The sequence below is a fragment of the Mustela lutreola genome, chromosome 5 (assembly GCF_030435805.1).
Source record: "Mustela lutreola isolate mMusLut2 chromosome 5, mMusLut2.pri, whole genome shotgun sequence".
Classification (NCBI taxonomy): Eukaryota; Metazoa; Chordata; class Mammalia; order Carnivora; family Mustelidae; genus Mustela; species Mustela lutreola.
In genome coordinates this window covers 59,814,028-59,839,112 of record NC_081294.1, presented here as the reverse complement: position 1 = coordinate 59,839,112, position 25,085 = coordinate 59,814,028, and the positions used below count along the sequence as shown (strand labels likewise).

At 43.8% G+C, this 25,085-nt stretch overlaps 2 protein-coding genes across 4 annotated transcripts in view; one reads left to right on the top strand and one right to left on the bottom strand.

Annotated features, from left to right (window-relative positions):
* DOCK2 (dedicator of cytokinesis 2) overlaps positions 1 to 25,085 on the bottom strand; it is a 417,788-nt gene that overhangs the window by 84,622 nt on the left and 308,081 nt on the right. For all 3 annotated transcript variants that reach the window (XM_059174270.1, XM_059174267.1, XM_059174268.1), the window contains exons 28-29: positions 7,519 to 7,617; positions 4,920 to 5,014 (exon numbers count right to left, since the gene is read on the bottom strand). In XM_059174270.1, the coding sequence (XP_059030253.1) occupies positions 4,920 to 5,014; positions 7,519 to 7,617 (194 nt within the window). The remainder of the gene's footprint in view (positions 1 to 4,919; positions 5,015 to 7,518; positions 7,618 to 25,085) is intronic.
* INSYN2B (inhibitory synaptic factor family member 2B) overlaps positions 9,243 to 25,085 on the top strand; it is a 116,613-nt gene continuing 100,770 nt past the window's right edge. Inside the window, exon 1 of the mRNA XM_059174271.1 lies at positions 9,243 to 9,431. The gene's annotated coding sequence lies outside the window, so the exon portion shown is untranslated. The remainder of the gene's footprint in view (positions 9,432 to 25,085) is intronic.

Below are 25,085 nucleotides of genomic sequence, written 5' to 3'. Positions count from 1 at the left end.
TTAAATGGTAGAAGCAGGATATGGACCCGGGCAGTCATAAATCCCACCTCCTCTGGGTATTTTTTGTGCTGTGAACTCACTGCAGTGACTGTAGCAATTGGCCACATTTCCATGGCATAGTTACTGTCTCACCAACTAGACCATAAGCCCTCTGCCCTCTGGGACCAAGGCCCACTCCCTAGAGCGCTGCCTAACCAGGACACTCAATAACTATGTGTGGATTGATTCCTTTTTGAGATGCTTTAGGGATGTGTACAAATCCACAAGCCCCCTCAAAATGTTAAATTTCCAGATCAAGGTGCAGATGGAAGGGGAGAAAAAGGGTTCCTAGATATAATTTTGTTAGTTTACTACATTATAAAGAACTTCATCATTTAAAAATTTATCAGATCCTGTAAATCAGATCTTACTGAAAGCTGTGTCTTACCAAAATGGGAAAAAAAATATATTCTAACAGAAGGCATTTCTTGCAGTAGACATGTCACTATGTCTGTGTACATAAACAGTACATAGTTAAGGAGTTAGAAGTTAAAAAGTTAAGAAGACATTCTACTCTAGAAAACTCCATTCCCTCCAACAAGCAGAAAAATAAATTATGTATGACTAATACACACACACACACACACACACACACATAAATCATAAGTGATAATAGGAAACTTATAAAAACAGGTAAGTTATAATAGTATGGAAATAATAAGGAAGGAAGGAAATTGTAAAGAACATACCAACCAGCATAAGAAGTAGAAATGTTCTGGAGAACACTGGCCTGGGCTAAGCCATGCTGCATATTCTGCTTGTCCAGCTTATACTGAAATCTTTCACTGACTAGCCTTGTGATCTTGGTCAGTTAACTCATTGGGCCTCTTTCAGTTTTCTGAGCCACTGAATATGCAGTGGGCACATCGGTACAATGCATTTCATAATAAGAGCCTCACTCTTTTATAGGATACAGCAGCAGAGCTCAAGAACCTGGACTCTGATTGCATGGCTTCTTACTAGCAAAGCAACATTGTGGGAGATGCTCATCTATCCTGTGCCTCAGTTCCCTCATATGTAAAATGTGGATTGTAATAGTTTACATCATAGCGTTGTAAAGATTAAATAAGCTAACACATGTAAGGGATTCACAACAACAGTAGATCTAGGTGCCTAATCGTGTTAGCTATCACAACATCACAGCAAATGTAAAAAAGGTGAGAAAATTTCGAGCATTCCACTGTGGACTAAAGATGAAGGACATCTACTAACTAATCTATATGCCCTTAAAGGAGAACAACAATAATTTTTCTGCTTGACATTAGGTACATCCTTCTCTAGTCCAAGGCTAAGTTTGTTGTCTACACCCCGAGATGGCAATGCACCTATTCAGTGAGTTTTCTGAGGTACTAGCACTGTGCTAAGGAGTAACTCATTTTATCTTCCCCCAAAAATACCATGAAATGGACATTATAATTAATCCCCATTTTACAGATCAGGAAACCGAGAGTCCAGGAGATTAAATGACTTCCCAAGAAAGAGAGAGTGGAAGAAGTATGAAACCCAGCTGTATTTCTGAATCTAACTTTTTTTTTTTTTTTTTTTTTTTTTTTAATGTAGAGACTTAAGTACTTAGCTGAGCCTTTAGGGGATGCAAATATTTCTATTAAGGAAACAATTTCGGTTTCTTAGAGCCTTTAGAAAATTATATTGTAATTTTCTAAGTATAAACAAAGCAAGGATTATTATATTATCTCTGGAGGCCTATCCCTCCAAAAAAGACCAAAGTCCATAGCTAGCTTGGATTTCAGGACAAAACATTCCTCCAAACTCTTCTACATGCTTCCTCCAAGATTACTCTAGGCAGCTCAGAAAAAATTGCTGGCCTGGTCAGGGCTCCCATCCTCCTGACCTTGTATAAGTGGTAGATGTCTGTGCATTTATTTGCCTATCCAGTTCTTCTTTTGGTAATAACTCCTAGACTTTTTCTTTGGATAACTACTCTGCCTACATCCCCCTTTGCTCCCAGGCTTTGTGGTTTGGATAGAAGGAACTATTGCCTCTCAGTTGCAAAGTGAGTCATGTGACCCAAGCCTGATGAAATAGCAAATTTCACTTTCCTAGCCACAGAAATTTATAAATGGGTTAGGCATGTAGCCTAACCCAGAGCTTTGAAGATTAGCCTGGGGACACTTGTTCTACCTTTTTCTTTCTCTTGGGCTTACTAATTTAAGACATATCTCTGGAATTTCTAGAGCCCATTCTCCCCCCCACAAAGAGAGCAGCTGCCTGGGAATGAAGTCAGCAGAGAAAAGAGTAAAGATAGAGATACAGATTCCTTACAACACTGTTTGAACATCTAGATACATCCATGCCTGAAGCCATAAATCTGAGCTAATAAACTCTCTTTTTACTTGGGCAGATTTAAACTAGATTTATTTAAAAATTCTAAATAGTAAGTAGCTATTGGATATATAGAATTCATTATATGTATTTATGAATGTCAGGCTCTGTATTAGGAACTGGAGACCCAGAGATAAACTGGACATAGTGCTTGCCTTTAAGAAGCCCATTCTGTAGTGGCAGAAATAGTCATGTGAAGAAACAATTATAGCACAGTGGAATAAGTGCCATAATATTGGCATGCCTGGAAATACAGAGAAGAAAGCACATTCTCCTACCATGAGAGAGTTCTAGAAGCATTGACAAAGTAGAGATTACATACAGGTTGAAGAATTTGAAGGATGCTTTCATGTTGAGTTTGGTCTAGAAGGGAGGAGAGCAACAGTTTATGCAGAGTCATAGAAGAATGAAATGGTAACAGTGAACAGTTGAATGTATCTAAAGCACAGGGTGAGTTGAAGATGACTCACATGGGTGCTTCATGTATTTTGGCAAAACCTGAAGACATTATTGGCCAGCTGGCAAACAGTAGAAGGATTCACATACAGTTTAGGAGCTGGTTACTACTATAACACAAGATGACTGAACATTGATATAAGGTATTACCAGCTACATAATTTGTTGAGCTCAGTGCACAATGAAAATATGAATGTCTCATTCAAAAATTATTAAGAATTTCAAGATGGCAAAAAGAGTATGTGAAAGCAAACATGCAACCCTTTAGAGTGCAGGGTCCTAGTATAGGGTGCAGGTCCGGAAACTGGCCCTGACACGGGCATAGGAAGGGACCTGCCTCTGATCTGTCATGTGGCTTGGGCTTAATTCCCACCAACACTTTAATCATTTAATCATTGCAAAAGTTGGATTCCCATCTATGTGATGTGATGGGATCTGTGTGATGCCCAAATTGAGAATTCTGACATTTTGCTTCTGGGCTGATTGTTCTCCTCTCCTCAGAAGTTCTGTTGCACAGCCAGAAATTTCCTTCTGCCTTGACAAAACCCTTCTCCCTTTCTCCAGCCCCTAAAGGTGGCCCCAAGAGCACTGCTGGTAAGTGAGGCTATGGAATCACATGGCTAGGCACTCAGGCATCCAGTTAGTGGAAGAACAGCTTTTCAGAGGACAGAAGGGTAAGGGATGGAGACCACTTGGGACTGGACTCAGTTCATAGGTACACATGATGAGACAGAAATTCTCAGACTGTATCCAATGACAAAATTATTAATACATAAATGTTTATAGTCTTTGCTCTTTGCCTCCCACTTAGGAGACCTTTGCTTCTGCCTCTTCAACTTCTTTTCTTCTTCCAACCTCTAGGGATATTTACATTTCTCAGCCAGTTCTTGGTTTTGGGGATATAGAACAAGGGCAATAGGTAGAGACAAAACTTCTTGCTAGTGTAAAGTGAAGGGCCTTTCATGGGGAGGATTAAAAATATATAAAGCCAAAGGGAAGTGAGAGAGGGAAGAAAAGGGGGGAGGGGCCAAGAAGACCCAGTTTTAAAGGAGTTTCTCAATAGGAATTGAGAATAAGATTATAAGAGAAATGTGGATAAAGCATGGGATAGTGAGCGATAACTGAGAGCCACAGAAATGAAGAAAGGGAATATCATAAAATACTTCTGAGTATTATAATTTGAATTTCATTTTGATAGGATGATACGATTTGACAGAAAGCATTAAAGACTGAAATTGCTTGTAATTACTTTTATCTAATGTTGTGTTGGGTTACGTGGGATCTGGATTATATTTGGGTTACATTGGTATCCTGTGAGATATTAATATATATTAAATATACACGCAGAAACATACATATGTATACACCAAATTGTTCCACTAGCAAACACATTTGTGAAATCCTATATCCCACATCCTCCATTGAGAGAATTCCATCAGCATGTTAAAGGCTCTAAGAAGTCTTGCAGAACAGAAATCTATACAAACCTGCTTCATTCCATGCTTCCTAAACCTATTTTACTATATACCACAAAATATTTTGTCATTTTGAATAAATGTTAAAATACTGTAATTTTAATAAGGCTGACCTACAATCTCAAGAGTTGAGGGAAAACGTCACAAAGTTTTTGTTTTTGTTTTTTGTTTTTAAGATTTATTTATTTATTTTAGGGGGCAAATGGAGAGAGAGAATCCCAAACAGACTCCTTACAGAGCAGGGAGCCTGATGTGGGGCTCGATCTTACTACCCTGAGATCATGATTTGCATTGAAACCAAGAGTCAGAAGTAACCGACTGAGCCACCAGGCACCCTACAAAGTATGTTATTCTAACTGGTATCTGAAGAATGGAGAAGGTGGGAGGTAGCCAGGTCAGTATATACAAAGTCATGAGGACTGAAATATTAAAAAAAAAAAAAAAAAAGAAGAAGAAGAAGAAGAAGAAGAAGAAGAAGAAGAAGATTCGGGATTGGTGTGAAGTTCCCTAGGGTTTAAAAGTAGAAAGACCCCACCTTGTCTCCATGAGTGCTCTTTAAAGTGATTGCTGGGGTGACGCAGATGTTAGGAACAAGTGGCCGCTCACCTGTTCTGAACCATACTCATGGCCATCCAGTCTCCAGGATACACATTTTTCCCAATGAGGTCCTTGAACATGATGAATGTCTCCATCAAGAAGTCCTGAAATTGTAAAGCAAAACACACCTATCATCTTGTTTCATAGAACCCGACTGGAAGGGCCCAGATCTTGCTGGCTGTTTAAATTTTTTCTTCATTATTTTTTAGAGGAGCAGAAAGGGAAAAGGCATTCGTTAAGTAAATCCAACGGAACCAATAGCCATGGATTTTTAAATGGAAGGTTTACATTGGTTACCAGGAGATTGTTTCACAAATACAAATGGAATGTGACTATGGGATCTGAAAGCATTCTCAAAACAAAGCACTAGTAATTCTGTCTCTGAGAGGGAAGAAGTAAATATTTATTGATATCATAATTTTATAATCATCTTCTCAAATAGGTATTTAAGGAAGAAGCACACTACACTTTGTGAAGGCATCTCAGGTCATGTAGCAATTACCATGACCACCTAGTTAGCAGGACCGTAAACACAGCTAGTTCATATATAACAGACACATCCATGGGCGATTAGAGGAAACATAACAGGGTCTCTCTTCCTCTCATTCAAGAGGTTGAGAGTGGACCTCAACACACCCTAGACTGCAGCAGGCCAAGCTTGTGCTCTGTCTTTGGAGAACACAAATTCAAGACAAATCCAGACAGCCAAGACCAGGAGACCTGGCATGCGGACCTTCCTGAGCTGGAAGAAGCCAAGTCATGCTGTATCTCCTCTTGGGAAATGTTGAAATCCATAGGAAACCCATTCAGAGCTCTTTCCTTAAGCTAGTGGTTTTCAAATCATTTTAACAGTATAATTCTTTGCCCAAGGAAAATACTACCCAGAACCAAATATATAAAATAGATAAAAGTAGAATAGCTGTGGTTGTGTGTGTGTGTGTGTGTGTGTGCGTGTGTTTACGGTAAAACATAGTGAGGATGAGGACGGGAGGAATATAATTTGAAAATCACTACTTTAAGCTAAATTACAAAATTCTGGAAATGAGACTGGTTCCTTTTCAGCAGTCTTTGCTTCTCGGGAAAATTACCTCAGTGCTTTAAATCCCAGTTTCCACATCAGCAGAATGGGGATAACATCTAATTCAAAGAGTTTCTATGAAGATTACGTGCACACTGGCTAAAAGGTACTCAGCACAGAGCCTGGCCTACTATAACTGCTCATTTAGTCCCAGGTCAGACAATGGTGAGTATTGTTATTCATCCTTGATATGGGGTAACGCAGATACCATCATGTGCTCCTTCCCTTCCTGTGGTAACAGAGAAGGCCTCCAGCTCATAGATGGAACATCTAGCTTCTGAATGAGAAGCATAACATGCTCTAAGGGTTAAGAGAGAAGTTCAAACCCTACTCGGCCACATACTTGCTATGTGACCTTGAGCAAGCAGATGATAGACTTGTAAAATGTGTCTACTAATCCCTAGGTCATACTGTTGTGACAATTATGAAACAAAGTATATATGTTTAATAAATAGGAATTTCCTTTTCCACCTTTCTTCTCACCTTTCCTTCCACTGAGGATCAAAAATTAGGAATCTGATTTTTCTATTTCCATGCTCCATGACATAGAGAACTTGGGGGAAAATCCTGGGTTATTTGGCTTTCCTTTTGTTTTATGTTTTGTGTATGCAGAAAAAGGTTACATTTCTTGCCAATGCTGATCCACTGAAGAGACCATCTCTCTGCTGAATGGCTGAAAGCTAAGGACATTGGCTTCCTAATAATTGCCTTTTTTGGGCCACTCTCTGAGATTGGTCCAATTTTAGTTCCCTGGGCCACTCCATAGAGTTGAAAGTGAGCCCCAGCAGCAGAATTCCTGAATCTAGCAGTAGTAAGAAGACATGACAGAGGTGACCGTGTTGAGGGCAAAGGAACTCCTATACCCCCAAGACAGTGTGGGCTGGGCTTTATGGTTATAAGTCATCTGCTACAGAGCTATGAACCTACAGGCCACAGTCCATGTGTGGACTGTTCTGTACAAATGAGTCCTCAGAGGCTAGAAGAGCAAGGGGGCTCAGAGGCCAACTTCCTTCATGTATTTGTGATCATAATGTAGAAAAAGGTACCTAATACTGGCCACTTAATATGTGAGAGCTACTGTACTCTCATTAACCCCTTCCCCACATCCTGACATAAATAATTTATCCCCACTCTACAGATGGGGCAACTGAGGCTTAAGAGAGATAGCTTGCCCATGAATACATAGCTTACCAGTGACAAATCCTGGATGCAAATCCTAGACTGTGTGATTTTTATCTCTCATGCTCTTAAGCCCCAAAATGTCCATGATTCATCAACAAACATTTGTTGAAGCATATTTAGACTAGACATTTAAGTTTCACCCCTACAGGGACTGAAGACATGTTTCAGAAGTGGTATATACAAGCCTAACTGGAAAATAGAACTAAGGAATCACATGAACATATTTGTAAACTTAGAAACACACATACATAAGGTCCACCGGAACACCTTCTTTTCCTACAGTTTTAAGAGCCAAGAGTGTAATGCCTTCCCTACACTGCCCCCCACCCCAACATCATGCTGACTCACCACAAGTTCAGAGCTGGTCTGGAAGGTCTCAATATAGAAGGAATAATGCTGGTCACCCATCTGGTTTAAGATTGCTGTCATACATGCCACGAAGTGACTCTGTAGAAAATAAAGAAAATTGCCATGGAATAGAGGAGAGAGCATGATGACATTGATCTTCCCCATCTCCTTGACTTCAGACTGGAAAATACCCCAACCATCTCAGGCCTCTGAGTATCAAAAGCCTCTCAAGGATGGAGAATCTCCCCTTACTTGATCAGCAAGAGAAACTTCCCTGTGAGGAAATGGTACCTTTGGCTCATTTATGCGTTCATTCTTCAAAAAGTATTTCCTGAACATCTATTGTGTGACTAGGACTGTAGTGGGAGCTCCAGGTATAGAAAATAGAGCCAGATCACTTCTCCAGCTGCTTGTACTTTGGGAAAAGGCCAAGGCCCTTGTGTCAGGAGATCTAGCCTGTATCAAGATCCTGGAGATACTTGATTTTCTTGCTTTCTTTTTTAAAGTTAAATATATATAGACATATATATGTCTATATATATATATTTGTGTGTGTGCGTTTTAATTTCTTTTTTTTTTTAAAGATTTTATTTATTTGACAGAGATCACAAGTAGGCAGAGAGGCAGGCAGAGAGAGAGAGAGGAGGAAGCAGGCTTCCTGCTGAGCAGAGAGCCCGATGCGGGACTCCCAGGACCCTGAGATCATGACCTGAGCCGAAGGCAGCGGCTTAACCCACTGAGCCACCCAGGCGTCCCTGTGTTTTAATTTCTTTTCAGCATAACAGTATTCATTGTTTTTGCACCACACCCAGTGCTCCATGCAATCCGTGCCCTCTCTAATACCCACCACCTGTTTCCCCCAACCTCCCACCTGATACTTGATTTTCTGATAAAAAAAGAAGTTCCTTCTGTGTTCCTCCACAGGAAGTCTTTTGGGTAACTGAACGTTCCTCAAGTTCACATTCCCAAAAGTAACTCGCAGATATCAGGAATCTCTTTTGCTTCTAAAGGTTTTTGTTTTTTCCCCAATTAAGATGTTAGGAATAACGTGCTTTCCCCAGTCAGCAAGACCAGCTATATAATTTGTGGGGCTCAGAACAAAATGAAAATGAAGAGTCCTTGTTAAAAATTATTCAGAATTTCAAAACAGCCCCAGGTCCCATTCTGAGCACCAAGTCAGGTCATACACTCAGCAAGCCAGCCCTGCTTACCTGTGACCACCAGCACGCTCACGCGCCACAAATGTTGAGAAAGCACATGCAAAGCTGGCAGAAAGCACAAAACTGGGACTTCCGGGAGCAGCAGCAAGGATGCTATGTTGATGGGGACCTGGAGGCTTCCACTGGGGTGAATGGTCATGGTCACCCAGGGAGGCAGAGCCTCTCCTGCTCAGACCCCCAGGGGGTGGTGGTGAGTTTGTGAAATGATCAGTTCTTTTCCAACCAGACAGAATACCCCCATTGCTGTTAACCAGGTCCCACTTAAACCAAGAAAGCTTTCTCATCGTGTTTCCCTCTGGCCAGGATGGATGGCAGAAAAGAGAAATCTTGGAGTTTGAGAGGTGTGTGTGCGCGCGCGCACGCGCGCGCATACACACACACACACACACACACACACACACACACGTGTGTTTCCTCTACTCCCTCCATCTCTTCTCTCCTTTCCTCAAAGAATTCAGCCTGTGACCACTAGAGGTCTTTTCTTTTCACATGGTAGCTGCTGAGCAGTTTGTTCGGCTTTTTATTTATTCCTACGTGAGCAGACCCACTACACTTCTTGCATATAAACAGTGAAAATTACAACATAAAGGACCCATTATTCCTTCTTTTGGAGTAATTCTGCTGCTGGCCAAAGCCTGGCTCTTTTTACAAGGAAAGAGAGGACATCTCTGCAGGTAATTCTACTGTTTCAAGGTAAGAGATTTGGGAGGTTTTATTTTTTGTGATCCGTGATCCTCTAAGAGAAAATGCTATCGCTTCTTGAACAATAGTTTACTTTTAACGCTTTGGCTTAAATGAGTCCTGGGATTATGGGCTTGTGTGTGTGTGTGTGTGTGGTGGAAAATCTACCGTTGTCAGAACTGCAGGCTGCCCCAAATGCATAGATACAGAGTGCTTGTTATTTCCAATGGCTTGATTTGAATTTGAAGTGGAGGGGAAAAAAGCAAAAAACAAACCTCAGAGCTCAAGTTGCTTGGAATTACCTTGAAAAGACTGCATTGTCTTAAGCCTTGTTTAGAGAACTTCTGTGCTTCATTTAAAACGTAATAATAATAAAAGGGGAAAGGGTGCTAGTCCCCATCTAGAGAAAGTGACCATTTTATGAAAGAAACCACTATTTTTTTTATAAGGACCTGCTCAGTGTGTCAGAGTCCACCAGTCAACCAAAATTACTTTTACCAGCTTGTTCATTTCTTCCTTCTAACTACCACATAGAAAAATACAGCTCAGTACCTTACAGCAGGATTTGTAGAGCAATGTGACTGAAGTTTGGCCAAGTTACCTGCATTTGGCTGTTAATGAAAAAGGACAGTGTTTTACATCCGTCTGCAAGCACCCCTTTTTTTCCTGCCCTGGTGTCTAGCCCACCTTAGCACCAAATCGGTCAGAAATCACACCATTGTGACCGATTGATTAGTGAAATGGCATGAGACGCCAGCCGCAGGTTCGTATTCAGAAAAGGCTCCTTTTTGTCATTTATATTAAATAACAAAGCAAAAAAAAAAAAAAAAAAAAAAAAAGCCTCTTTGTCACATAACGATAGAATGATAGAATAACATTATGCCTTTCTGACATTTATCCTTTTTTTAGTAATATCCTCAACATGGCAATCCACCTCTTTGCTCCCTGCCCCCTTCCCTTTCTATGAGTTTGAGACCTTACTTCCATATCCACCATATTCTAAATGTTTAGAAAGAGAGAGAGGAGGGAGGGAGCGTGATGCACTAGCCACTCAGACACTCCTCTCCCTGACATTGCTCAAACTTTATAGCGGAGGAGCCAGATCTCCCAGTCCTGTCGGCGGCATGGAAAAGCCTGAGAGCTGCATGGGGGCAGCAGGGTGGAGGGATGCCCTGCAGTCCGGGCTGCTGAGAATCCCCCTCTTCCCATCCCCGGCAGACACCGTGTAGGTGACATATATTTACTACCCAAGCAGGAGGCAGCCACTCATCTATAGCCAAGCAGCATACCAGGTGCCTAGATGGGAAACTGCTTCTTAAAAACAGAATAAATACCAGGGGGACCTGCATCTTAAATCCCAGAGAGAAACTGTATCTGAGACGCTGGTTACAAACCAGGCAGAGTCACCTCGGCTCCGTTCGTTCGGGGCGGTTGAAAATGTAGCTAATGAATCACAGCATGAAGAGACACGGCTTGAAACTAGGTCAAACGTGTAAAAATAAGTGCAATCATCGCAGACACTTGGCTGATGAGGGGCTACTTAACGCCTTGAGTGGCAGGGCTTATTTGCCACATAGAACACTCTTCAGCGATCCGCGACAATCAATCCTCTTAATTAATTCAGCCCATCAGTATGGAGAGAGGTCTCGCACACCTGGGAGAGGACTGAAGCTCCAAAGGAAAACAGCCAGGGTCTCTTCACTGTGTGATGGCAAGAGAGAAAAGAGAAACCCAGTGTCATGTGATTAATATTAATTAGCGGGGATACTAGGTGATTAGGATCAGAAGAGAAGCCCTCCCCAAATCATTTGGCTCCTTTGCCTTAAAAAACCCACCATCATCATACCCTCATATTGATAAGGCCAAGAGTTGGGTGCACGTTACTCAACTTAAACATATCTATTTAACCATCCCTAAGGCAAACACACCTACACACACACACACACACACACACAAACACACAGAGTCAAGCCCCCTGCAATGCTGAGTGGACCAGGAAGAGGCTCTCGGTTTGCCCTGCCTTGAAAACCAAGTAACCAAGGGGCAGAGGGGCCTGGTTGGTGCGGATGCGTCCCCCACTCACCTGAGATTGTGGGAGGGATGAGCTCACAGAAGGAGGGAAGCAGCTAACTTTGGGAGCTTGCTACCTAAATGCCAACATTACTACGCGGTACCAGCTGGTGACACGTTGCTATAGTAACTTCAAATAATGTGCAGGGCCAAAATAAAATAAAATATAGAAAGCGCCAAGGAGAGGAGATGAAGGAAAGTTTTCATACCGAGGGAGGCAGTCAGGGAGATGAAAAGTTCTCTCTCTCAGACCACTTATCTCCTTGGGAGACTGAGAGTGGCCAAATGCCATCGTCCGGTGGCTTCTCCATTCACCCCCACGTCTGCCATGTGGTTATGTAACAGATTTAATGCTTGGGTGGAACTGGCACTGTCTGGGTGGCGGATCAGGACCGGAAGTGGGAGGCTGTGGTGTTAGGATCAACAGGGACTCTAAAACCCCTTCATCATGGAGCTTTGTCGGACACTTGGAATTCTAGTGTGTAGTGATCTTTGGGGAAACCAGTATATTGTTCTGTCGTAGCAACCATCACATTCTGGGCACTGTGCTGGGTGCCAGAGTGCAGCAGGGAGTGGGATGGATAAGGCCGGGCTCCAAAGAGTTTACACCTGTTTCGCCAGGATGTAGAGTGTCAGAGTGGGGGTCTCGGAGCCAGCCAGCCTAATGTCAAACCCTATCTCTATCTCTTCCTCGTTATGTGACCGTGGGCAGGGTCTTGTGCCTCAGTGTCCTCATCTGAAGAATGGGATAGAAATATTCCTTACTTCATACAGTGTGGGTGAGGATTAAATAAAAAAGCACTTAGAACATGGAAAGCCCTGGGTAATGATCACCTATTATTTTTACTGTCATGGTTGCTAACTGTGATCTAGAGAAACTATGCAGATTAGCTCATTGAGATTCCTGACCTGGGTGAAGAAATGATGATGTCACCTACCCATGACTGGCTGTGGACACATCAAGTGCTCCCAATCACAGCTCAGTGCTCCTTGACTCTGAATGTGCCTTGATTAACAACATGCCCAAAGTCCACCTGTTAAGTAAATTAAATGTGAGCCTCTTGGACCGGGGCATGTTGGGAGGTTTCTTTTATTTGGGGACAGTTGCCAGCAGGTGGGAAGAGTGACAACAATGCCCAAATTGTTCAAAAGCATGAAATACAACGGGCTTCATCAAAAACTTATTCCCCCAGCTGTTTGGTCTTAGGATGTGTCTGTCTCTGTGTGCAGTGGCGTTCTTTGGTTCCCTGGGGATCCTGCTGTATGACAGAGTAAACCAAGTCACCCTCTTTCAGGGGAAGCTTCCTGATGGGCACAGATCCCAGGGTTTCATGTGGCCTGCTCCATGTCAAAGGCACAACATCACAGGAAAACAGAAAAGTGCCATTAGCATATTCTGGATATGCTCTGACACATTCCATCTGTACAATATGACAACTGTTGTAGAGTTAGCTGCGTGCACTCCTGCCTGGTGCTGTGGGCATTAATGATGGCTCAACTACCCGGCCTCACTAGGGCCAGAACTACAGGTATCTCCTCGGACAGCTAGCTTCACTGACAAGGAGCAGGAAAGGAAGGATAAATGAGGCTGTTTTGAATCAAGGCTGGAAGAGGAAACTGAATTGGTAACATACTCTTCCTTTGAAACTAACACATTCTGATCCTTGTTGGAGCCTATGCATGTGGCTCTGTGGTGTGAGGTCACTTTAAATCTTCAAAAGGATACAGTTGATCCCAAGGAGAGATGGAAGGCAAGGAAATTCCATTCATTCATTCATTCATTGTGCTCAAGACTCTACATTCATCCTGTTCCTGACCCATCTCAACAACTTCATGGAGTCAACTTTATGCCTGTTTTACAGATGAGGAAATTGAGACGTATGGATGTCAGGCAGCTTGCCTAGACAGACATTTAGTATATGATGGAACAGGAATTAAAATCTGGATCTTTCTAACTCCAAAGCCTGTGTTCTTTTCATAAGTGCAGTGTGTCTCCCATGTCAGACCTGTTAGCTCTACCTGGGAAGAGATTTTTATCGATTTATTCATTGCTCTATCACCAGAATCTAGAATTGAATTTGCACTTAGTGAGGACTCAATAAATATGTGTTAGATGAGAGACTATAAAAAATTATAGTATTCCCCCATCTCTAAATGAATATTATAGGGACCACTCCACACACAAACTCTGAAAAGTTGGGGTCATGGATAGACCATCTTTGCCTTAGGAGGGCTTGAAAGTGAAAGAATTTTTGTTCTACTTCTGAGTATACTCCATCTTAAATTACATTAGATCAAGCCAGAGTGAGATCATTCCTTCACACATTCCTTAATTCAACAAATATTTTTTGAGCACCTATTATATCCCAGGCTTATTTCTAGTTGTGGGGGATGCAACCAGGAATGAGAGTAACAAAAATTGTTCTTAATGAGCTCTCATCCCCATTGGTTAGAGGGCCAGGGATGGAGAAACACACTAGAAGTCAGTGAGTACACAAGTAAGATTATTTTAGGCAGTGATAGCTGCTAATGACATAGCCCCAAGGAATGAGATAGGGATAGAGTGGGAAGAAAACCATTTTCAATATGGGAGATAAAGGCAGTCTCTTAGAGAGCTGGCATTTGAGTAGAAATCTGAATGATGAGAGTCAGTCATGCAAAAACCTGGCAGAACAGCATTCCAGGACAATTGAACAGCAGATTCAAAGGCCCTGTGGTAGGATGTGCTTAGAATGCTGGAGGATCCAAAAGAAGGCCAGCCTAGCTAGAAGGTATAAAATGAGGGAAGATGCTGTATAAGATGAGGTCAGAGAGACAGGTAGGAACCAAATCCTGGGAGCCCTTGGAGGTCAGGGGTAAGAGTTTGTCTTTTCCTTCAAGTGCAAAAAGAGGCCATTGATTTGGGTTTTAAAAATCTCTCTTGCTGCTGAGTGTTTCAAGAACTCCCCTTTAAAGAGGCAGTTTCCAAATCTTACCACACAACCCCATCTCCAAAACACTGTACTGGACTTGTTCTTAGGACCAACGTTGACTCTTCCTGGTTCATGGTAGTGTCACCACACTTCAGCAAATGCTTCTCAGTAAATGACCATTTTAAAGCAGACTCTAGCCCTCCCTGGGCAGGCAAGAGAGTAGGGATTTTGGTTTTATGTGGATCCTATCTGTCTTCAAGCTTAGTGGGCTTATCTCCCTGTTGTTCAGAGTTGAATCGAAGGGAGCCTGCTCCAGTGGCGCCTAGTCTCTGAATAAAGCCATTTGCATTTTTGGAACCTGAGAAACCCACTTGCCAGGAAGGGGCTGTCATTTAGGACACCCCAGTTTTTAACTGAATGGAAGATGATTTTTTCTAAACACTTCTAATAACATTTGTGGAGGTGTGGGTGAGGAAGTTCATAAATGTCATTTCGAGAAGAATAGTTTCAGAAACAAGGATTTATTCTCAGCACATATACCGGTGATGACCCTCAAGTCTTTGCACCAAATGCCTCAGGAAAAGCTGTGCAAAAAACTCTGTTTGGAGTCCTGGATAATATGGTTTTGTCCTCAGTTCACTTCTCCCTGCGAAATAGCAAAGCCAGGAGCATCACTGGGATGTGGGCTCTGGATGAATATTCCAAGCAGCCCCTCATCTTCTCTTGCAAACATTTGCATCAAGGTTAAGTAGGACACCAAGATCAACCTTCAACAGAAAAACATATCACAAAAGAATATTATGTCTTGGGCAGAAGGCACTGTGGGCTACAAGACAACAAGAACTATCATTTAAAGGGCCAAGTGTGTATCAGGCAGCATGCTAAGGCTTTTACTTATCCATCAGTAAGGACTTTTTATAAGGTTGTGGCAAGGGAAGAAAAGAACTAGAAGAAGGAGAAGGTAATATTAGTTGGACATTTATGAGTCAGACACTGTGCAAAAAAGTACCCTGATGGTCACGATGCCACGTGTTTTGAGCACTCACTCTGGGCCAAGCACTAATATGCTTTATCTCATTTTATCCTCCCAACATTCAGGCAATCTTGATAAAACCATGTGGACTTTACAGATGGAAACCAAGAAGCAGAGAGGTGACATGACTTGCCTAGCTAGATCAGCTTGACCCCAGAATGCTTTTGCTTTCTTTAGAAAAAAGAAAAAGACATTGTTTTATGAACATGATGTAATCTTACTAATAGGAAAATTAAGCAAAGCCTCGAAGTACAATGAAGAAAGGAAAAGTGTGTAACATTTTACCTTACTGTCCTCCCTGCCTAACTAGCCTTGAATGGGGAGAACATTCGACATTCCACTCAATTCAGTGAACGTCTCAAATATTAAGAAACATTCTAGAAGTGTCTTGTGCTTATACTAAGACAGAAGGATGGATGGATGGATGAATGGATGGGTGGGTGGAGCTAGCTTGGCAGGTTATACAGGGAGATAGGCCAGTTGATATGGGTAGACACAGAGTTACATAGACAGGATCTGCTGCCTTAATGACTGTACTCTATGGTTTATGAATCTCCCATGATTGTAGCCTCAACTGAGGATAACTGCTCCATTTTCTGCATTGCTTAGGGTGTTGAAGGCCAAGATGGGTTCAGAGTGGATCATCAATGCCACACGCTAGGAAAGTTATCTGGTTTCCCATAGCAGCAGTTTTCCTGGAAGGCACTGGACAGGGCATCCTAAGTTCTAGGAGCAAATGCCAGTTCCCTTCAAATGCCATGGAACTTTGGACAAGCTGCATGATATCTATGGCCCCGCTTCTCTTGTCTCTGAAACAGAGTACTACGTATATTGCTCTTGTTTCTGGAACATAGTACTACGTATATCCCTGTTGTGAGGACGAAGTCGAAGGCATGTGCAGGGCTCCTGGGTAGGGCCTGGCTCACCAGCCGCACCCAGCAAGCCTTCTTGCAATGCTCAGCCCCAGCCCTCTTTCCAGTTTACCAGAACAGTTCGTTGATCAGCTGGGGAAGTGTAGAGTTAGCTTTCGGTTGACTCGTGGAGGATGATTTAAACCTCCCTGTGGACAAGGAGAGCTGCATTGCGGGTGACGATTTATACATCTCTCCCTGCCCTTTGTTTCCCTTTACAGAGCCTCCACGTCTGAAGGAGAGGAGGGGCGGGCAGAGAAATGTGTTCCCAGACAACCCGGCAGCCCAGAAAGAGGGTTTTCAGGAGGGTGGATTATTTTGTGGGTAAAAGGACTGCTTTAGTTTACCTGTTGTGTTTACTTCATGAGGAGTGAAGAAGGTCTGTCTCTCACATTGTGTTTCCAACTTCAAGCCCAACTTTCCCAGCAGGACTCTCCTAGCACCTCCCCAGTCTCCTCCAAATGGGTCTAGCTGTCCCTGCTGTAAGTGACCTGCTGGTCCAGCCTGCTCTGTTCTTTGGGTCCTAGTAGGATAATAATGGACTGGGTGTGTGTAGAGGTGCCTCTTTGCAACACCTCCTTGATCGCTCAGCTCCATGGTGCTCAAATGAAGCAAAGGCATACTGATGTGTAATTCCTAATCCACATTAGGGAAGGATTTTCTCCCTTCCCAGACAGTTCTTCACTCCTCATTCGTAATCAATCAATTAGTTAGCAAATATTCACTTAGCACCCATTATCTGGAAGGAGCTTTATTGGCCAACTACACACTGAAAGTCTAGGGTATAAGGAAGAACATCTCTCTCTCTCTCTCTTTCTCTCTCTCTATCCCTCCATCCCTATAGTAATTCTCAACTAGGGCAATCTGTCGTATTTGGGGGAGAGGGTAAGGTTGCCTAAAGGCCAGGGATGCTACTAAACACCGTATAATAATACACAGGCCAGCTCCAAAAAGAAACACTGATCCGACTAAAAATGTCACTAGTGCTGAAATTGAGAAACTCTGATCTGTAGAGAGATATACATTGTGATGCCAGATGACAGGCACAAAATGAGTGCTATAAGCAAAGTTTTCTCTAGGCTTGTAAGAAGTGGAAATGACCTTTGTGGATAGGGATGATCCGGGAAAATTTCACAGAGCATGTGGGGGTTTGAGGAACTAATGTGATTGAAAGAGACTAAGATAAAAATGGGAAAGGACATCTTAGATCTATAATAGAAAATACATTTCATTTTATAATTTGATGAATTTGATTGATTGGTAGTATCTGCTTCAAGAGCTGTGTGGGAAATGATCCCACGGCCAAGTCCTAGCTCAGCAGGAAAGAGTGTGTTGATTGATTAGTGATGTCTGTCCTAGGTAAGGGAAGGGGAGGGAGAGTGGCGAGGCTGAGAAATTGCTGTCCCACTTTTGTATGTGGAACAGGATGAGGAAAGACGCAGAGGTGGAACTGTGCAGAGTGTTTTGGTACAGCCAGAGTTCATAGAGGGAGATCACGAGAGAGATTTGGAGGGACAGGCTGGAAGGGCCTTGAATGCCAGGCTGAGGGCTTTGAACCTCAATCTGTCGGTAACGAGATGCCACGCAGGCACCTGCCTACTGGGTTGCCTTCCGGTCAGCTCCACTGACAAGGTCTTAAGAATGAAAGAAAGCTACCCAAAGTCCTCGCTCTTCATTCCTATAAAGAGAGTACTATTTCATCTGTTAAAGTTAAAACTGGAGGAATCATCATGCTCGGGCTTTTATGAGGCTGATTCCAATGATGAAAAAAATCCTATGAAACTGAACTCAGAGATAACTGTTTGAAAAGCTGACTCCAAGGGTTCCCATTAATTAGCTCCTGTAAAACCCTTTTAGATAGAGCATTCTTTCTGATGCCCTTCATGCTAAAAAAAAAAAAAAAAAAAAAGCCTCAAGGAAAAGGGGCAGAATGGAGTGGATGGAGTGGGAGACCATCCTGGGCCTCAGGTTCCAGCTGACCTCTGGATGAGGACACGGCTCTGCCTGCTGATCTGGTGTTTCCAGTCAGCCCCCAACTCCCCCGACAGGCTGGCTCCTTAGGCTGTTTCCTTTCTATCCTGGCAATGATACCTCATTGATTTATTGGTTTGCGATTTTCCAAATGACATCATACTCCATTTTTTTTTCATTCTTTCCCTTTGCTCACCTCCCTCCTTTTAAATTCCCATTTGTCCCACTTCTACTTCCCTGTCCTTTGGAATGGTAACAACACCTTCCAATTACTCCTCTGCAGTACGCATTAGCTGCCTGCTGACTCCCTCTCCCCGTCAACATTAATAAAGGTGACACTGCAGCTTGGCATGAGTGCAGGTCCTCCCCCACCTGCCCTCCCCACCCCTCTCTCAGAGCAGAAGTCTCCCCAGCCACAGAGCCCCTGCCTGTGACGCTTGCTTGCTGTACGCAGCTCCTACCCCAGTGTTCTAATCCACGCTCAATTAAAGAAGATCCAGTGACACAATAAAAATGCCATCCAGAGAGCTGGCCTGGTGGTGCCCAGATATCAGATCAACATACTACAACCCCATATCTACTAACTCTATCTGGAAAAAAGAAAGATGTCACAGATGTCTGGACTGATTTGTTCTTTAAAACCCCTGCTGACGGGATGCCTGGGTGGCTCAGTTGGTTAAGCAGCTGCCTTCGGCTCAGGTCATGATCCCAGCGTCCTGGGATCGAGTCCCATATCGGGCTCCTTGCTAGGCAGGGAACCTGCTTCTCCCTCTGTCTCTGCCTATTTGTGATCTCTCGATCTCTCTCTCTCTCTCTGACAAATAAATAAATAAAAATTAAAAACAAAACAGCAACAACAACAAATAAAACCCTGCTGACTCTTTCACCCTGGCAGGCCTGGAGAATTCCTAGCAAAAGTCTAATCAGAGTTAAAGCTTAGAATTAGAGAGACGATGGGGTGGGTGATCCTTGGGAGCCCTTGGAGAAGCCATGGACCGGAGAGGTTTGGTGGTTTCCCAATGGTCACACAGCTGCCGAAAGCGCCAGGGCTGCTAGAACAGCGCTAGCTGTTCTGACTGCAGTGTTAAATCCAATATACCATTCTTCCCTGCCTCCAAATGCTGGCCCTGACCTCCAAGTTCCCTACAAACAAGGTGATGATCCTTTTCCTATCTCCACCAAGGGGGTGTCCTGATACCTAGAATAAATGGACCTCAATTAATGCCTAAGGCTGTTGCTTGAGAAGTACATGCTCTATCTTCCTCACCACGTAGGTTTCCGGATTTGGGGAAGAACAAGCCATTGAACACAAATTTAATCTTTCAAAAAAATTGAATGGGTATCTCTATCACCACCGTTCATCCTTGCTTTGATCGATTACGTGCTGTGCCCAGCATCCAAATCAGCATCAAACTGAAAAACCAAACGATTGATCACTGAAGTCACTCTGCGAAATGAAAATTGTCTGAACGTGCCTCAGGGCAGGAGCAGGGTGGGATGTGGGAGGTTTTGCTTATGACGCTTTTCTCTGAGACAGTCTGTGGCACTCACAGGGTACACAGGAATGGTTTGTTGGGCCGGCCTGGTGTTTTTAAAACATGTGACTTCTGCGCCAGTAAGACTCAAAGAAAAAATAAATAACAATAAAAAGGAAAACATTTGACTCTTGGGTCAACATTTAAAAAACGAATTGTTGGAAGACTCAGAGATACCATTCTGCATCCCCACATGGCAGCACTGGGGGCCACCTCCTGACGTGAACAGGGTCCGTGAGGGGTGGATGTGCACTTGACTGATATCCCAGGCCTGGCCTCATTCCAGGGTGACCCACACTTCCTGGTTTGCTGGGGACTTGTCTGGTTTTAGCACTTAAGTCCCATGTCCCAGGAAACTGCTCTTACCAGGACAGTTGGTCACTCCACCTCGTTTTTGTGTTTTGTTTTGTTTTGTTTTATGTCCTTGCCTAGTCCCTGTGGGCATGTACACATATGACCTCTTCCCCACCACTTCCTTTGAGCCCAAATGCCTCCCCAGAATGACATGCAAGGCTGCCCAGAAACTGAATCCTGCTTCTCCTCACCTCCCCAACCTACATGCCAAATTTATCTCCTCTCCCTTGGTGTCTGCACAAGTGAAGGATGCCTTCTTTTACACACCATGAAGTCCAATTCATTTTTCATGATCCATGCACGGGCCATTCCCTCCCTCAGGAAGCCTTCTCTGGTTCTATCTGATGCTCTTCTGCCCCATTCCATGGCAATATTTAGCATCTCAAAGTCTAAGAACATCTTGGGGGGAACGCCTAACATTGACATTCAACTCTCCTTCTGCTTGTAACATGCAATCATAGTCATATGTCCATGTGTCTGTGTTGTCCACTAGTCCCAGAGGTACTCAAGGACAGAGACCTCCTATATCCTGTATTCTCAATGCTTGACTCATGGAAAGTGCTTAGTAAAAGGTTTTTCAAATGAGGGAGAGAATGAATGAGACAACTCCCATCAAAGAGTTCGGGGGGGACTATCTTATTTGCTATGATTTTAAAGAAAAAAGGTCTTCTTGGGGCACCTGGATGGTGCAGTCGGTTGAGCATCTGATTCTTGTGCATGAGGGAGAGAATGAATGAGACAACTCCCATCAAAGAGTTCGGGGGGGACTATCTTATTTGCTATGATTTTAAAGAAAAAAGGTCTTCTTGGGGCACCTGGATGGTGCAGTCGGTTGAGCATCTGATTCTTGTGCATGAGGGAGAGAATGAATGAGACAACTCCCATCAAAGAGTTCGGGGGGGACTATCTTATTTGCTATGATTTTAAAGAAAAAAGGTCTTCTTGGGGCACCTGGATGGTGCAGTCGGTTGAGCATCTGACTCTTAATTTCAGCTCAGGTCATGATCTCAGGGTTGTAAGATCCAGTCCTAAGTTGGGCTCCATGCTCAGCATGGAGTCTAATTAAGACTCTCTTTCCCTCTCTCCCTCCCCCTACGCTCTCTCTCTCTCTCTCACAAATAAATAAATAAATATTTATAAAGAAATGAAAAGAAAAAAGGTCTTCTTAACTATCCCAGTGCCCACAGGGCCTCTGTTTCTTAGCTGATTGGCCTGAGTCATATTCCAAGCTAGAACAACCCATCTGTGACAGGGGTCAAGCTGTCATTCTTTTGGACATTTATGTTAAGATCATAAGATACAAAGTGATGACAGTTTTAGGGTCTTTCCTGATCAATAAAGAATCTCAGGAGTCCAGCTTCCTATTGGACATTTCCCCTGGGATAGCCCATAGGCAGCTCATCATAAAGATGCCAGCAACATCCCTCCCTCTAGAGCCTCTCTCCTTCTTCCCGTGTGCTGCTTCTCAGGACCACTCAGCTGAAGACAGTAGTCCAGCCATAGACCTTGATTCCGATCTCTCTCTCTCCTTTTCCTCTCTCTCCTCTCTCCTCCCCACTCCTGCTCCATTCCATAAATCACCAAGCCTCAAGGATTTAGTAATTTGTCTTGCGTGTGCTTATTCTCTGTGCCCACTCTCACTGCCCTAATTGAAGCGGCCATCACTGCCACCTGGTGCATTGCACCATCCTCCTAAGTGGACCCTGTCTCCAGCTCTGCCCCCTCTAATCTCCATACTGCAGTCAGAATATGGTTGTACTAAAATGGAAAGGAGACTTTCACTCCTACTTAAAATCTTCAGTGGATTCCCACTGACTCTGAGGGTAAAAATCCAAACTTGGCAGCACAGGATGAAATTTCCTGCATGAGCTGGTCGGTTCCCAACTTCATTTCTTCTACTCTTCCTAACTCCTCCTTTAAACTACCACCAGGCCATGCAGAATTTGTCCCAATTCCCAACCAACTCACTTACCCAGATCATATTCCTCTCATCTCTGACTGCCTGTCCACGCCGTGATCCTGGCCCCGGCACACGCACGCACACGCACATGCACATGCACACGCACATGCACAGTCACACACACCCCTTTAAACTATTTGCTCCAGGATGCCTTGTGGCGGTGGGGGGGTGTTATATAGATTAGGTATTCACAAAGGTATTCACAAAGGGACAATGCCGTGCTCACAGAGTAAGTGTTCAATAGATAGTTAAGAGTGCAGGCATGTCACGTGGCTAATTTTTCAATGGTTATAAGGGAAAGCTACACAGAAACAGCTAAGATTTGGGCTCTTCAACTCTGAGTCATGTCAAGCTCCCCTGCCCCCGCCAAAAAAAGATTGACTGTACGTATCTGCTGTCCTCAATGTGTTTAACATGCAGTGTCCAATGAAACTGACATTATGTCATGATTAAGATAATCAATGTTAATTGTACTGAATCAAGCCACTAATTTTGCTCCTACCATCATGGGATTATACATCTCATTTTGGAATTTTAAAGCCTTTATAACTTCACAGCATCATCTGTCACATGTTATCATCTCAAGAATGGCAGGGTGTTATTGTAAAGGAAAACTTCCCTGCCCTTGTGATGTCAGATCATGTTCCCTGGGACACCCCTCCTCACACCCTCACCCAGGTCTCTTTTAAGTCTCCGACGTTCTGGTTGGTGGCAGAGCATGAAGACGCTTTTCCAGGGAAGAGCCTATGTTTCTGGAATCCTTCTCTGGTACAGGACTCATGTGGGTTTTCACCTTCACAGCTGGCTAGATCAAGGAGGCACACGGAAAGTGGGAACTGAGAGGTCTGAATTCTATCTAGTCCTAACTTTGCTGTCAAGGGCTGGGTAATCCTGGGTGAGTGTTTTAACCTGAAGGGGTTCCAATTTCCACATCTGTAAATAATGAAGAGGCCTGCGTTTCCAACTTCTGAAAGGCTGTGATAGGTACCTGAAATTAGAGAGACTGCAGAAGGAGGTTCCTTCCTCTGTTGTTCTTTGGATGAAGTTGGGCTGGGAAGTGGTGGTTCCCAAACTCCGCTGCCCGTTAGAATTCCCTGGTATCCCATTTTCCAGGCACCAGGATTTGTAATGTTCCCTGGGTGATTTCTCTTGCGCAGCAAACTTTAAGAACCTATGGTTTTAGGGAGTCAATATAGCTTAACAGAGGAAAATGAGGCAAGCCACCCAGCTTCCAGATGGGTCAGGTGTCATGAAGAAACTGCTCAGTCCCTACAGATTCACTTTTCTCACTTCTAAACCCACACGGTTTTTGCAATCCGTAAGTGTGGTCAGGCACAGACACCTAGTGCCCCGCTACCCCAAGCCTGGCGCTTTGACCAGCAAGAGTGGTGGCACCTGGGAATTTGTTAGGAATGAGAACTCTCAGGCCCCTAGCCAGACTAGATGAATCAGAATCCGATTCCCAGGTAGGTAGTTCTCAAACCCTGAAGTCTGAGAAGCATTTTTCTAAGACTCAGTGCTGTTCAATGAAAGATACCCTTTGAAACCTGCTCATCAATCTTTCCCTTCTGTCCACTAACCACTCATCAACGCCTGCACAGTGTGTGTGCGGATGGATGCGGCTGGGGCCCCAGCACAGTGACAGGCACAGAGCCGGGCTGCAACAGGTGTGTGGCCATGTGATGGATGGATTCAAAAGGGAATCGGTCCTGCCTCCGCTCTCAAGGAGCTCATGGTCCATGAGGAAAGTTAGGACATGAACTCCAATATCCAGAATGGAGTAACGGTTATGAATGAATGATGAAGGCTCCCCTTTATTTGTACACTTGCTACGTGGCAGGCACATGCTAAGCAATTTACCTACACTCTCTTTTTGAATTCCCACAACAACACTGAGGATAGATACTATTATCTTCTGCCTTTTACAATGAGGAAGCTTTAGCACAGAGAAGAAAAGTAGCTTGTCCAAAGCTACACTCCACGAGTATGTGGAAGCCCCGACAAGATGTGAAGTCTGGGTAGCCTAGCCTGATCACTCTGCAGCATGCCACGGTGAGCGACAGTTTCTGGCTTAAATTTGACCACGGCCCTTTCAAGGGCAGCCCCAACTCCAAGTGCTGTGGAAGAGGCAGCAGGAGGCCCTGCAGGCAGACATGCTGCCAGGTTTCTATTCACCGCAGAAGAGCTGGCCAGAGGGCTGAGAGCTCCCGCAGCCTGCTTGTCTGACACAGCCCACCACATCTAGCTGTCCCTCTGCCTGGCCTCTCTCCTGCCAGTTGGACATTTTACTTGCAAATACGGTTGGCGGATGATGCCAGCCTTCTCAATGACAAGTCCAGGCGACAGAAAGAAAACGCGTTGTCTGCTCTTGGAAATAGGAGCAAAGCAACTTTCTGAATATCACATAATGAGCTGCAGGAACGAGGGGTTCCAAACCAGGGGTCCCGAGCTCTAAGCTCTGGGCTCAGGAGAAGCTAGGAACAAGGACAGGTCCATTGTCACTAGGAATAAAAAGGTATAAAGTAATTCCCCTGGGTCTTCTTCACCAAATAAAAGAGAGAGTTCCCCCCAAAATGTGCATCTAAATCATGTTTTGGTCAACATAATTTTATCATTCAATATGAGATGGTGCCTGGCATAGTAATTAATTGAAATATTTATTTGTGCTTCTACCTTCCCATAACTTCCCTTCCCTTCTTTCTCCCCTCTCCCTGCCATTTCCATAAAGGTAACCAGGAATTTTGTTCCCTCTCCTTGGAGGGGTGTTCTTGGTGTGAATCAGCAGCAACATTTTCACCTGGAACCTTTATGAAATGCACATTCTCGGGCCCCGCCCAGTTCTGCTAAATCAGAACCTTGGGAGCAGGCCCAGTGATCTGTTTCACAAGCTTTCTAAGGGGTTCTAATGGGCCCTAACATT